The sequence below is a fragment of the Arachis ipaensis genome, chromosome B03, assembly GCF_000816755.2.
Source record: "Arachis ipaensis cultivar K30076 chromosome B03, Araip1.1, whole genome shotgun sequence".
NCBI classification, from domain to species: Eukaryota; Viridiplantae; Streptophyta; class Magnoliopsida; order Fabales; family Fabaceae; genus Arachis; species Arachis ipaensis.
The window spans coordinates 105806366-105818281 of NC_029787.2; the positions used below are offsets into that span (position 1 = coordinate 105806366).

Genomic DNA, 11916 nt, shown 5'->3' on the forward strand with positions numbered 1-11916 from the left:
CAAAACAGACGAAACCGAAAAACTCCGTTTTCCATCAGTGCTAGCATCTTATACCCACCCTTCTGATCTCTTTTCTCCCGCTACCACCGACGCTACTCAATATCAAACTCTTCAACTCGGACAAAGAACTTACTTGCTGGATACGTAACAAAATGGAATTCTCACACTCAAATATCACCCCATTATCACAGTTTCTCATATGACAATTAAAATACACACTTATAACCAAAATATCCACTATTATTGGACATTTTGGTTTATTTTCGGAAGAAAAAGGTAGAGAAGAAATAGTGAAATGTTTGGTAAAAAATACAAAGGGTTGCACATCCTTTTATAGTTGCTGAAAATTTGTCGTTAAATATCTTGTTTACACTATACACATCATAATTATTCACGTATTTCGTTTACATTGTAAACGAATTAATACTACACATATTTCATTTATACTGTAAACAAATAAAGCATGAAATAAGATATAGGATACATTTTGATAAAAATGCTACAAATCCACTATTTCAATAAATAAAATATTTATTTAAAAAAATTCCTTCTTGATCTCAGTTGTTTAATAATGTAAAATTAAATAAATGGATCCACAAAACAACACACTAGAAATGTAGAGTACGGGAGCAACAAAGGGGTCTGTTTTACTTTATCCCCAAGGAAGAGAAAAAAAAGGGTTTGGATATTTGGCAAAGACGGAAACAAAATGTAATATAAAAAGAAAAATTAAAAATGGAGAAAAGAAGTTTTAAACCCTGTGTTGTGTTAGTTACACGGTTAAAACCTACTATTTTACAAAACCCTCGTTTTCCCGATTATAGAACTGTATCACTCGTCTCCCCCAATGTGGCGGTCGGCGATTTCAGAACGACGAAGGGCATTCTCGAAGCTTCTATTCGCCTTCACAGTGTCCCGCAACATGGGCGGCGGCCCTCGAACCTTCCCCGGCGGCGTCAACAAGTGGAAGTGGAAGCGCATGCACGAGAAGCGCGCCCGTGACAAAGAGAAGAGACTTCTCGAACATGAGAAACAGCTCTATCAGGCTCGCATTCGCTCCCACATACGCTCACACCTCGCACCCGACAACTCAACCGCCACCGCCGCCACCACCCACGGCCCTATCTCCCCCACTGACCACATTAGGGCCCTCGCCAACCGCTTCATGAAGGAAGGAGCTGAAGATCTCTGGAACAACGACGACGGTCCCCTAACCGCTTCTTCTTCTTCTTGTTCTTCTCCCACGCGGCAGCAAGGTTCGATTGAGGCGCCGGTGGATTTGCGGAAGCTGATACAAGAGAAACGGAACCCCAATTCAATGAATTCGAGTGGGAATTTCGGTCAGAGGAGGGGTTACCATTCTGTTTCTGAGGTGAATTCCGGTGTTGGTAGCAGTAAGAAACTTGCGCCTGCTGGGAGGAGAAGATTTTGGAGGAACGATAGTTCTTCTTCGAGTGAGAGTGAATCCGAGGATGAGAACGATTCGAGGGTTAATAATTGGGATGTTAGGAAGATGGGTAGTAGTGCTTCTTTGAGGAAGCATGATTTGAAGAGGGAGAGGAGAGTGATGCCAAAACCATATGATGAAGAGGCTGATTTTGCAGAACAGGTTGAGCTGATTAAGTATGAGATTAACAAGAGGAAGTTGAAACAGAAGGAAATGGAAGAGTACAGGGTTGAGGACCAAGAATCCATCCTAACCCAATCAAGGTACTCCATGTTTCTATGTTAGCTTTGTTGCTTATTCTGTGGTTGCAATCAGTAATTTGGATGTCTCTGTTTTTCTAGATTTGATGAGTGCGGTATATCGCCATTGACAGTCAAGGCTCTCTCTTCAGCTGGTTATATCCACCTGACCCGGGTGCAAGAGGCAAGCCTTTCTGTTTGCCTTGAGGGTATGTTCCTTATTAGATTTTATTTCAATTTTATTGTTGTTGTTGTTGTTATTTATGATTCTGTTGCAATGCAGGTAAGGATGCTCTGGTCAAAGCTAAAACTGGCACGGGAAAAAGTGCAGCATTTTTGGTACACCCTTGTTCTTTTACATTGGAGTATTACACTGCATCTTATTTTAATTCAATGACATTGAATGCAAACAGCTTCCTGCCATTGAAACAGTTTTGAAAGCTATGAATAGCAAGTCGCGTCAAAATGTGCCACCTATATTTGTTCTTATTCTCTGCCCTACCAGAGAACTTGCCAGTCAAATTGCTGCTGAAGCAAAGGCTTTGCTCAAGTATCAAGATGGCATTGGTGTACAAACTCTCGTAGGAGGGGTGCGATTTAAAGTTGACCAAAAGCGTCTTGAATCCGATCCATGCCAGGTTGTGTTCTGTAGCCAAAATTCTTTTATTTCCTAGCTTGTTGGTGTAGACCAACTGAAATGCTAATGCATTTTGCTGGAGGGGGAGAATGATGGGGAGAAAGGAGGTTGATGTTGTGTAAAATATCATGCCCAGCATAATGATCTTGTATATCTTGTATTGAATCTTGCAGATACTTGTTGCTACCCCTGGTAGGTTGCTAGATCATATTGAGAATAAGTCTGGACTATCTGTGCGATTGATGAGCTTGCAGATGCTTGTACTTGATGAAGCTGATCATTTACTGGACCTTGGATTTCGAAAGGACGTAGAAAAGATTGTTGACTGTGTGCCTCGTCAAAGGCAATCCTTGATGTTTTCTGCAACCATCCCAAAGGAGGTTAGGTTAGGTTTTTCAATCTACTTTTATTATTACTTTTTAGCTTCAGTTTCTTCGAAACAGCTTTAAGTTGCTGCAGCATTCAGATGTAACTGATGTTTTACAAATATGCAGGTCCGCCGTGTATCTCAACTTGTTTTGAAAAGGGAACATGCATACATTGATACAGTTGGTATGGGTTGTCTGGAAACTCCAGTGAAGGCAAGTTACAGTAACCATTGTCATACACTCATACTCTAAGAGTTGCAAAAAGAAAATATGTATTCCAGATTTCTGTGGACCTTAGACTACACATCCTTTTTTATTACTGCTTCTGTTATTCTTATATATTTCAATTAATATATTGAAAATTTGCGGCATTAGGCATTAATGCTTGATTTGGTTTGTGATTACAGGTCAAGCAATTTTTTCTTATTGCTCCACAGGAATCACATTTTCAAATAGTACACCATATTTTAAAGGAGCATGTCATGCAAACACCAGATTATAAGGTTAATACAATTGATATTTCAAGTTTGGCTTTTCAAGATGATCTATGGGTTTGACTGGTAAATTTGCATTCAGGTTATTATTTTCTGTGTTGCTGGAATGGTAACATCACTTATGTATCAACTTCTCCGTGAAATGAAAATGAACGTCAGGGAGCTACACTCTCGAAAACCCCAACTGTATCGAACTCGCATATCAGATGAGTTTCGGGAATCCAAACAACTGATTCTTGTCTCATCTGATGTTTCATCTCGTGGAATGAATTATCCCAATGTTACTTTAGTCATACAGGTATTGTTAAATCTTCAATGTGTTTCCACTCTTACCTTGAATCATGTTCAGGTCAATGCTAATTATGCTAGTATAATATATTGAGCTGCATAGAATTTCCACTCTAGTTAATTGAATGCACTGCTTTATCCAGGTGGGTATTCCTTCTGATCGTGAACAATATATACATCGTCTTGGAAGAACTGGACGGGAAGGCAAAGAAGGGGAAGGCATATTGTTGATTGCTCCATGGGAAGAATATTTTTTAGATGAAATCAAGGATCTTCCTCTAGAGAGATTCCCTTTTCCAGATATAGATCCACAGACAAAGCTTAAGGTACATTTCTTGCTCATGTTCTGACTTACATTATTATAGATAACAAAAGCAGTAGTGATCTACCACATTTATTTCATTTCGTGCATGACATCACTATATATAGAATATATAAACTGTGTTATACTCTGCAGATAGAACATTCCATGGGAAAGATAGACAGTGACGTCAAAGAAGCCGCGTATCATGCTTGGCTGGGTTATTACAACTCAATTAGGGAAATTGGGAGGGAGAAGTCCACCATAGCTGAGCTTGCAAACCGGTTTTCTGCATCAATTGGTTTACAGAAGCCTCCTGCGCTCTTTCGAAAGACTGCTTTAAAGATGGGTTTGAAAGACATTCCTGGCATTAGAATTCGTAGATAACCAGGGCCTAGGAGCAGTTAAATGTGTTACACACAGACCGTATCTGCATTTCCATCATTTGCTTATATTTGAAGTTGCATTCTCAGCACTTAGCAGAGATGAATGTTTCAGCGTATACAGAACAGTGAAACACAAGTGTTGGGTAGGTAATGGATGAGATTTTGAGTATATCCTCTTTACTGCGTGTCCAAGTCAACACCCGAAACTTAAGAGGATATATTGCCACAGAATATTCTGCTTATAACTGTGTTGGGGTTAGTTGGTGAGTGAGTTTCAGTTCTGCTCCCCGCACTTAACGTAATGGGTCCGTTGTTGTTGTGCCTCGCACGAAATCACCTTGACCTATATATATAACCACGCCATGGGTCCACCTTGTTAACTCTGGAGTCAAACTGGTCCCCCCATCACAAGACATTTTAAAATGTGATCACTATCACTCACATTATTAAACAATTTTAAAATGATTCGATCATATTCTAAGGCGACCGTTTGGTTTGTGTAATAGACTCCCGTAATAGGAAAAGACACTGTTATTATTGTTGCAGATTAGGTTCTAAGCCTTCTCAGTAATGAAAATACAGTTAGAATAATGGATGCATCTAACTTGCGTGGTGCATGTTGTATAATAAATAAAGTAGCATTTCTCCCGAAAGCTCCTAGAAATATCTTAAAGAGTTTACTCCTTGTTCTTGAAAATATTGCGATAATTTAACAAGAAATACGGGGAACCACAGTAATTCTAGGCACTCGTTCAAAGAGGCTTATATCAACAATTCAAGAAAATAAATGATTGAAAAGGACCCTAGACTTTTCTTTAGAAAACTTGATTGTCAAATTGAAACTCCAGCTCTAATAACTGCGTCGAGTCAATTAGAAAGGGCGCCGAACCTGTCCCCAATTCGATTAGTTTAATTCAGTCTACTGTGCTACAGTTAATGATGCTGGGAACCATTGACAAATCTGTCTGTTTTTCATTGCCAACAATACCCCCAAAAGAAAGCCCATTTACTATTTCTTGATGGACAAGAAAGGAGTCATAAACGTGGAAAGAATGGAGTATGAGGGAACCCGATCTTCATCTTGAAGAGCGCAGCAGCAGCACTCCACATATGGAAGGCACAACAAATTGACAATACTTCAACGTCATCGCTGGTTATGATGAATTATTAGTGGCCAGCGAACACCATTCTTAAGTGCTCCATAAAGGAAATGTCTAGACCTCTATGTATTTTTAAGAAATTAAACTCATTTTAAATTTGAAATTCCAATATGACAGCACCAGAATAAGTCCAACACTTGGCACTGTGCCAAAACAAGAACTGCTCAATCCTTAATGTCTTGTCAACTAGTTTAGTCAATTTATGATCAAGGGTAGTTCAGGCATTTCATTAAAATCAATTTAGTTTTTGGCTCTATCTTTGCTACAGCTTCCCTGACCTTGTATTAAAGGAGGATAAACCATTCTCAACAAGGGACAACTAAATTCATACCATACTCCTTGTTACTGTGTTAGTTGACATCGTAACTCTCATGGAAGTTAAATATTCAAGGCTGTCACTTCTGATCATAATGATGATAATGGTGATGAGCCAGCTATCAAGTTGCTGCAAGGCCAGCAGATGGATGGGTACAGAAATCAAGCAAACAAAAAAGAGAATCAATTTTCAGCAATTCACATGGCATTCCTATACAAGGATACAACAAGAACCAAGCAAAGAGAAGGTCCACCCTATTTATGGAGTCTCTCTAAGAGATGTACCAGGTGGTCCAAACCCACTTCATAATTGATCAGCAATCTACCAATCTGCTGCTTATCAAGTTAGACAGATTTTTTTTTGCAGGCCTATAGTGTGTAAAATATTCTATTTTCCCATTAAAGATGTAAACATAATCATTTTGTAATTTACTTTAAAATTTTCTCCATAATAACTGAAAAAGAAAAATTATACCTGAAGTTTTATTATATTCAATAGCTAAAAGATAGTAACTCGCTAAACAACTGAAGTGGCCTCAAAGCAAAATAAGTATGTCAACGCACTACTGACATGGTTGGCTATATTATGCCAACTAGCAACCAGGATTAATTTATTAGACAAAACTTAGGCTATTGTACATCTAGGTAAAATATAGTTTTATTTTGTTCAATGGATTCTAAATCTATTTACTCAAACAGTGCAGGTGGTGCATGATAAGCCAAGTTTTTTAAGGATCATGCAGAAACGCTAGGATCAAGAGGCAAGTAGCAATATTAGTAAAGATGGATAAGAAAAAAAATTGGTTCAGCAGGATTGCTGACGAAAAGTAGGACACTTCAACCACAGACTTTAACTCAAGACCACTTATCCAACTCTCGAGCCTCGAGGAAAATCATTACTCTTCTCACTAGAAGCATATCCCTGAGACACAGATATTGACCAAATATAATATTGATTCATAATTCACAACAAATCAACAGGTAAAAATAAACAAGAAAATAGCAACCCCTGTTGTAAAAAGCAGAGGAAACCAAGCCGCATTTCCAGTCAAAAAACCTACAAACATTTCACATAAAAGATGACGAATAAGCAACTCATTTCCACTTAAGTCCAATAATTAAGTAGTAAAAACTTACCCACAGAAATTCCTCATTACATAATTTCAGTTCCCACTGGGTCAACGGAGTAATGGAGTGATAATGATTTCTGGACAATAGGGTCGAACTCAGAAAGCCATACCTATTTTTCAAATTCAAAGATAGTTTAGAATCTAATAGTGGTTGTTTAAAGTTAACATTTGGTATCATTTTGATAAGATATCATCCATCAGTCCAACATGGCTTATGGTTAAATGGAATCATAAGTCAGAAATAACTTAATCACATGCTAGTTTAGACCAAAAGTGTAGTTATTTAAATACTTAATGAATAAAGCTAAATTAGTCTTACATCTTTATATTCTTTGCTGTCAATAAATATCTCAAATGCCTCAACTGCAAAAAAGCCATTACACATCAGTACCAGTCAACATGACCGAGGCAAAAGAAAATAAGATATTACAGAAAATGCAATTGAGTTCACCTGATCGAAATCGTACTACTACTCCATGAGTGTACTCCTTAGAGCTTGGATTAAAATTCAAACCTGATAACAAATAACAGTACACATCAGCAGCATCAGGAAAATCAAAACTTCACAATAAGGGTTTATTTTTTGTTTTTTTATTTTTTTGGGTCTTTTTAAAGAAAGTTGAACTTCTCAACAACAATATCTAAGTTAACGATTAAGTTACATGACAGCTAAGACATACAGCCAAGAATTGGATAAGTTTGATGGAACAGGAAACACACCATGAGTAAATTGGACTATCAAGGAAGGAGATCCCAACATCAGCGATGCTAGAGAGGCCAACGCGTGTTCAGCTAGGTTACCCAGTACACCATCATTAAATAATATTAGAAGCACAAACTCCACTCCCTGGTTGAAATCCTGCTCACAATAATTTAAACCACCATAAAAAACTTATTGAATCAAAATTCAGAAATAGGCATAGTGACAACAAGAAAAGGGAAAAAAGAAGTTGATTAATCTAAACTCCAAATTACATAGAAACAACTGTGTAGAACACAGATGTTATGATGGTGCACTTATGTAATGGACAGCTTTTTAATTCCTAGATTCGGGGAGAGGAAATTAAGTTACTTTGTACCTCTCCCTTCCGAAATATAGAAAGAATTTCATCTTCCACTTCTGATTCATAATCCACATTAATCAATCCCTGGAACAGAAAGCATTTGAGGGCTAAGGAAAAAAATAGTCCACAGCAAGGTAGAATCAGCAATATTATACTGGAAAAGTAAAGGAACAGAGAAGCGGTGTTTACATGGTGGTGCATACATGGCAGTAAGTCATTACATGCTCCTTGAGAACTTTCAAGTAAAAGGGGTTCGCATAGAACTTGTCAAGGCTTTCCTTCCTCTGAAAGCGCATATATAGAGCATGCGTAAGATGCTCGGGATTTGGGTCAGAAATGCGCCCTGCAGGAGCAACAACAACAAAGATCAATCACCTTTGTGTGTGTGTTATGCTGAGTCATGTATATACTCTACAGATGTATACCTAAGGAAATGGCAACGACACCACCCATTTGATATTGTGTTGTATAGAGATGGTCCAGCATGTCATTCTCTTCCTCTTCAGACAATTCATCTTTTGCTTTAAGCAGACAAACGTGTTCCACAACTTTTCTACAGCAAATTGAAAGTAAAGCAAGCTCAATCGTAGTCACCATCGTCGTCAACTTTGTATCCTCAACTCAATTACTAAAGATTGAACATTGAAGGAGCTAAGACTATATATAATAACCAATACCTTTTCTTGGCAGAAGCGAGGTTTGAGTTTCGGTCATCGTTGACAGCGGAAAGTAGCATCCTTTGATTCTTTGGGGAACCTTTGAATGGGTTCCATTGGTAAGCTGCATAAGAAGAAAGTAATTTGACAAATTTATATCAGTAAGCGGAGAATTGAATAGAACTGAATTGAGTGTGACGTGTGATGTGAGAGTTGAGAAGTGGATTGAACTCACGATGAAGAGAAAGAGGGGTTTTGGGGAATCGAAGAGGGAGACAAATCGAGCATTGCATTGCAAAACCCATTTGAATCAGAAAGAGCATGCGGCGTGTTTGGTCGATAGGAAAATCCGAAAATGGGTGGACGAGGAAACACAACACCTTCATTTGAATACCGCACATAAATTTCGCGCCTTACATTTTAAGTGAACGTGAACTACGCTGCTTCTTACACTCCCTCTTGCACTCTTACCTGTCATCCATCATTTTTTTTATTTTCATCTCATTTTAAATTTACATTCAGACAAGCAGATATGTTAAGATTATAGTTTAGAAAAATTTTTATGAAAAAATATACAAAATTTAAGTTTTTAATGTATTTATTAATTTAAAAATTTTATCACGTACTTTAAAGATATATATATTAGTTAAATCCTTTAAATTTCGAGAGTAAATATACTACAATACCTAACTAGTAACTACCAATGAAAGTGACGTCCAATTCAATACTGCAATGTTTAAAATCCGCAAGTGTAATTTCTATTAGCCCATTCTTAAATAAATTAAAGTACTCATCTCTAACCGTGGTGAGTATTTCTGTTTTTGCTTTTATTATTATAATAATTAAGTGAAACCCCGGTAGTTGAGACCAATTTTCCGATTTTCTAACATGCTACAATTCGCCTTTGGATATATTTTGGTTAATAAAATTTAAAGCTCACTTTAATATAGACATTCGATATTAAAGTAAATTGTCACTCTGAATTATTGTGTGAATGAAATGTCAGTTCAGACTTACTATACAGCGGTTATAATTCATCAAATGGTCTGTGGCCTACGGAAAACTAAAGTCAAGAGCAGGACAGAGTACAAGAAGCTCCTATATAAATTTTACTCTACTAAACCATGTCTGCTATCTATTGTACAGTCTAATTAGACTAACAAACAGTCTATGTCAACTTATCCAATTCTTGCTGTTACTATGAGTTCCTTGCATCATGAATTGTTCAATTAATCAATTTCTGGAAAAGCTCTGGAAGATGGGCATTGGTGAGCTTGGTCCTGCTGTTGATTTCTCGCCTAGATTTCTTAACCTTTGGCTTGGGAGAGATGCCTTGAATTTGTGCTGCACTCCTCCTCTTTGCAGTGTTGGTAGCAGGCTTCATTCCATTCTTCTGAAGATCCTTCTCTATATCTATCATATCGCGGGGTAATTCGATATTACGGAAGAGCTGTTTAAGGTCATCATCCACCTTAATGGGCACTCTGGGGTCATTGGGGTACGCAATGTCTTCCTGTGAATCAAAATTCGATAGCAGCCAAATCTGCCTCACAGCTTTCAAAGCCTACACAAAGCAATATATTTCAGTAAGACCATAAAACCCAGCTTGTCCTTGTGTGTCAGCTTGAAAACCAACAGACAGTGAGCAGCAGAAAATGTTGAACCACATTAAAGCTAGCACATTAAATGGCAAGATTTCAAACTGAAAATTTTCCATTTTCAGTACTAGCCTCATTCCTATAATGGAACTTATTAAAGCGTGGCAAAATGTGGTGTTAATTTATTGGCCATAACACTTGATTTTCTTTCAAGGGTGCTATGAGTTGGTATCCATATCTTCAGGTTTGTCCTTTTCCATAGGCAGAGAATTTAAATGCGTGAGAAATGAGTAACCTATCTCTATGAACAGAAGCACCAGTGTGACTTCAAAATTAATGTCAAAAAGATATTCTTTTGAATACAATCAGACTAATTAAAGGCATTTTACCTGCATGTCTTCCATCACAGTTGGGTAAGAATCCTTTAGATCAATAACGGCAATGCCCTCTGGAAACTTACGTATCAGGTGAAGAAGCTGAATTTTGTCCTTAAGGTTATGCTTTGACTATAGACAGAAAGCATAACAGAAGTTGTTATTTTCAGCAGTAAACTAAGATCTGAATACAGAAAGGGTTAAAAGCATGAAAAGAAGTTACCTTGTAAGAGAAACATTGCCCATCATAATTTACTTTCGGGTTTTTCCTCAGATTGTCAAAAACATCTTTATTAGCCTTCATATCAACATAGCAAGCTTCATTTATTTGCTCTGGCGTCAAAGCCTGCCGGGTCTAAAATCAAACACAAACACCAAATCAACATTGTTTCAATTTTCAACTAATCAAGTACTGATGGTAGTGAATGTTCATTAGCAAGTCATCTATAAGTATCATGGTAAGTCGACTTATGGCATGCCCATAACTTAGGATGGACAACCTTTCCTTACCATCAAGTTAGCCAACAAGAAAACATGGCTTCAAGCTCAACTTAGCATACAATGCAAATGGAATGGCAATTTTGGAGAGGTACCTCATACAGGAGATGGATTACACGCTTCATCTGAGCACCGACAGGGGATTTGCGTATGCTGTTAATATGCTGAAGCCTCTCTGTATCATTGGAGAATTTGACAGCAGGGGCTGCTATGTTGCTCCTTCCATTGGCTGAGGCAGCAGCAAGTGCAGCTGCTGTTGGGGTTGAAGATGACTTTTGGGTTGCAGCAGGCTTGCTTGCTGCAATGCTCGATAGCGTTGATTCACACTTCTCCAGCTTCTCTTGCAACCCCATCTGGCATCCAAAACATCTCAAAAACATTTTAGACAACTTCCAACAGTTCTTTTCGAGTTGTCTTCTTTTGAGGAGAGGCCTTATTGTATATTGTGTATTATATAACATTCAATTCAACGGGTTTAAAATTCGAAATTCCAAACCGAAGAATCTTGAAAGTTTCACAAATCATAAAATTAATAAGAGTCCTTCCAAAACAAGTCGAGAGAATTCTTAAACAACTAAAAACTAATTAGTGAAAGGAAAATGAAAAACATCAGATTTATATGATAACAAAATATCCAAGTGAGAGGAAGAGAAATTGAGCTTGAATCTGCATAAACTGAAAATGGAGAGAGAAATTTGGAGGATGAACGGAGGGCGACAAGGAGAAATCAAAATGAATTACATTACATGGTTTATGGAATTAGGGTTGGAAGTAAAGCGTAGAAATTAAAAGGATTGCAGTTACATTCATATTATTTGTGTGGTTTAGGTTCATGGAAGCAAAAAGCGAAGCGAATTGAGAGAGAGAAAGGGAGGGAAGATGACCGAACCTTGAAGGATAGTTCTCACTGACTTTGCTGCAACTGCTTCTTCCTCAAGTCAAACTGTGTTTCGTACCAACC

At 37.7% G+C, this 11916-nt stretch overlaps 3 protein-coding genes across 4 annotated transcripts; 1 reads left to right on the plus strand and 2 right to left on the minus strand.

Annotated features, from left to right (window-relative positions):
* LOC107630817 (probable DEAD-box ATP-dependent RNA helicase 48) lies at window positions 767–4391 on the plus strand. Its single transcript, XM_016334064.2, has 10 exons — window positions 767–1710; window positions 1789–1895; window positions 1970–2025; window positions 2100–2324; window positions 2497–2703; window positions 2818–2904; window positions 3099–3194; window positions 3268–3483; window positions 3617–3799; window positions 3931–4391. Exons 1-10 carry the CDS (start codon window positions 848–850, stop codon window positions 4159–4161), a joined length of 2271 nt encoding a protein of 756 aa, XP_016189550.1. The 5' UTR covers window positions 767–847; the 3' UTR covers window positions 4162–4391.
* Window positions 6220–8934, minus strand: LOC107630818. 2 transcript variants are annotated; one of them, XM_021119208.1, is made up of 10 exons: window positions 8721–8934; window positions 8507–8609; window positions 8255–8377; window positions 8033–8172; window positions 7845–7913; window positions 7486–7624; window positions 7217–7279; window positions 7085–7128; window positions 6773–6875; window positions 6220–6692 (listed from the first exon to the last, which is right to left on the minus strand). In XM_021119208.1, exons 2-9 carry the CDS (start codon window positions 8541–8543, stop codon window positions 6789–6791), a joined length of 702 nt encoding a protein of 233 aa, XP_020974867.1. In that variant the 5' UTR covers window positions 8544–8609; window positions 8721–8934; the 3' UTR covers window positions 6220–6692; window positions 6773–6788. The 2 variants fall into 2 exon arrangements, with proteins under 2 accessions (XP_020974867.1, XP_016189551.2); XM_016334065.2 differs by having other exon boundaries at window positions 8255–8382; window positions 8721–8930.
* On the minus strand, window positions 9446–11916 carry LOC107630819 (general transcription factor IIE subunit 2). The gene is made up of 5 exons (XM_016334066.1): window positions 11845–11916; window positions 11051–11308; window positions 10681–10812; window positions 10473–10589; window positions 9446–10049 (listed from the first exon to the last, which is right to left on the minus strand). Exons 2-5 carry the CDS (start codon window positions 11306–11308, stop codon window positions 9711–9713), a joined length of 846 nt encoding a protein of 281 aa, XP_016189552.1. The 5' UTR covers window positions 11845–11916; the 3' UTR covers window positions 9446–9710.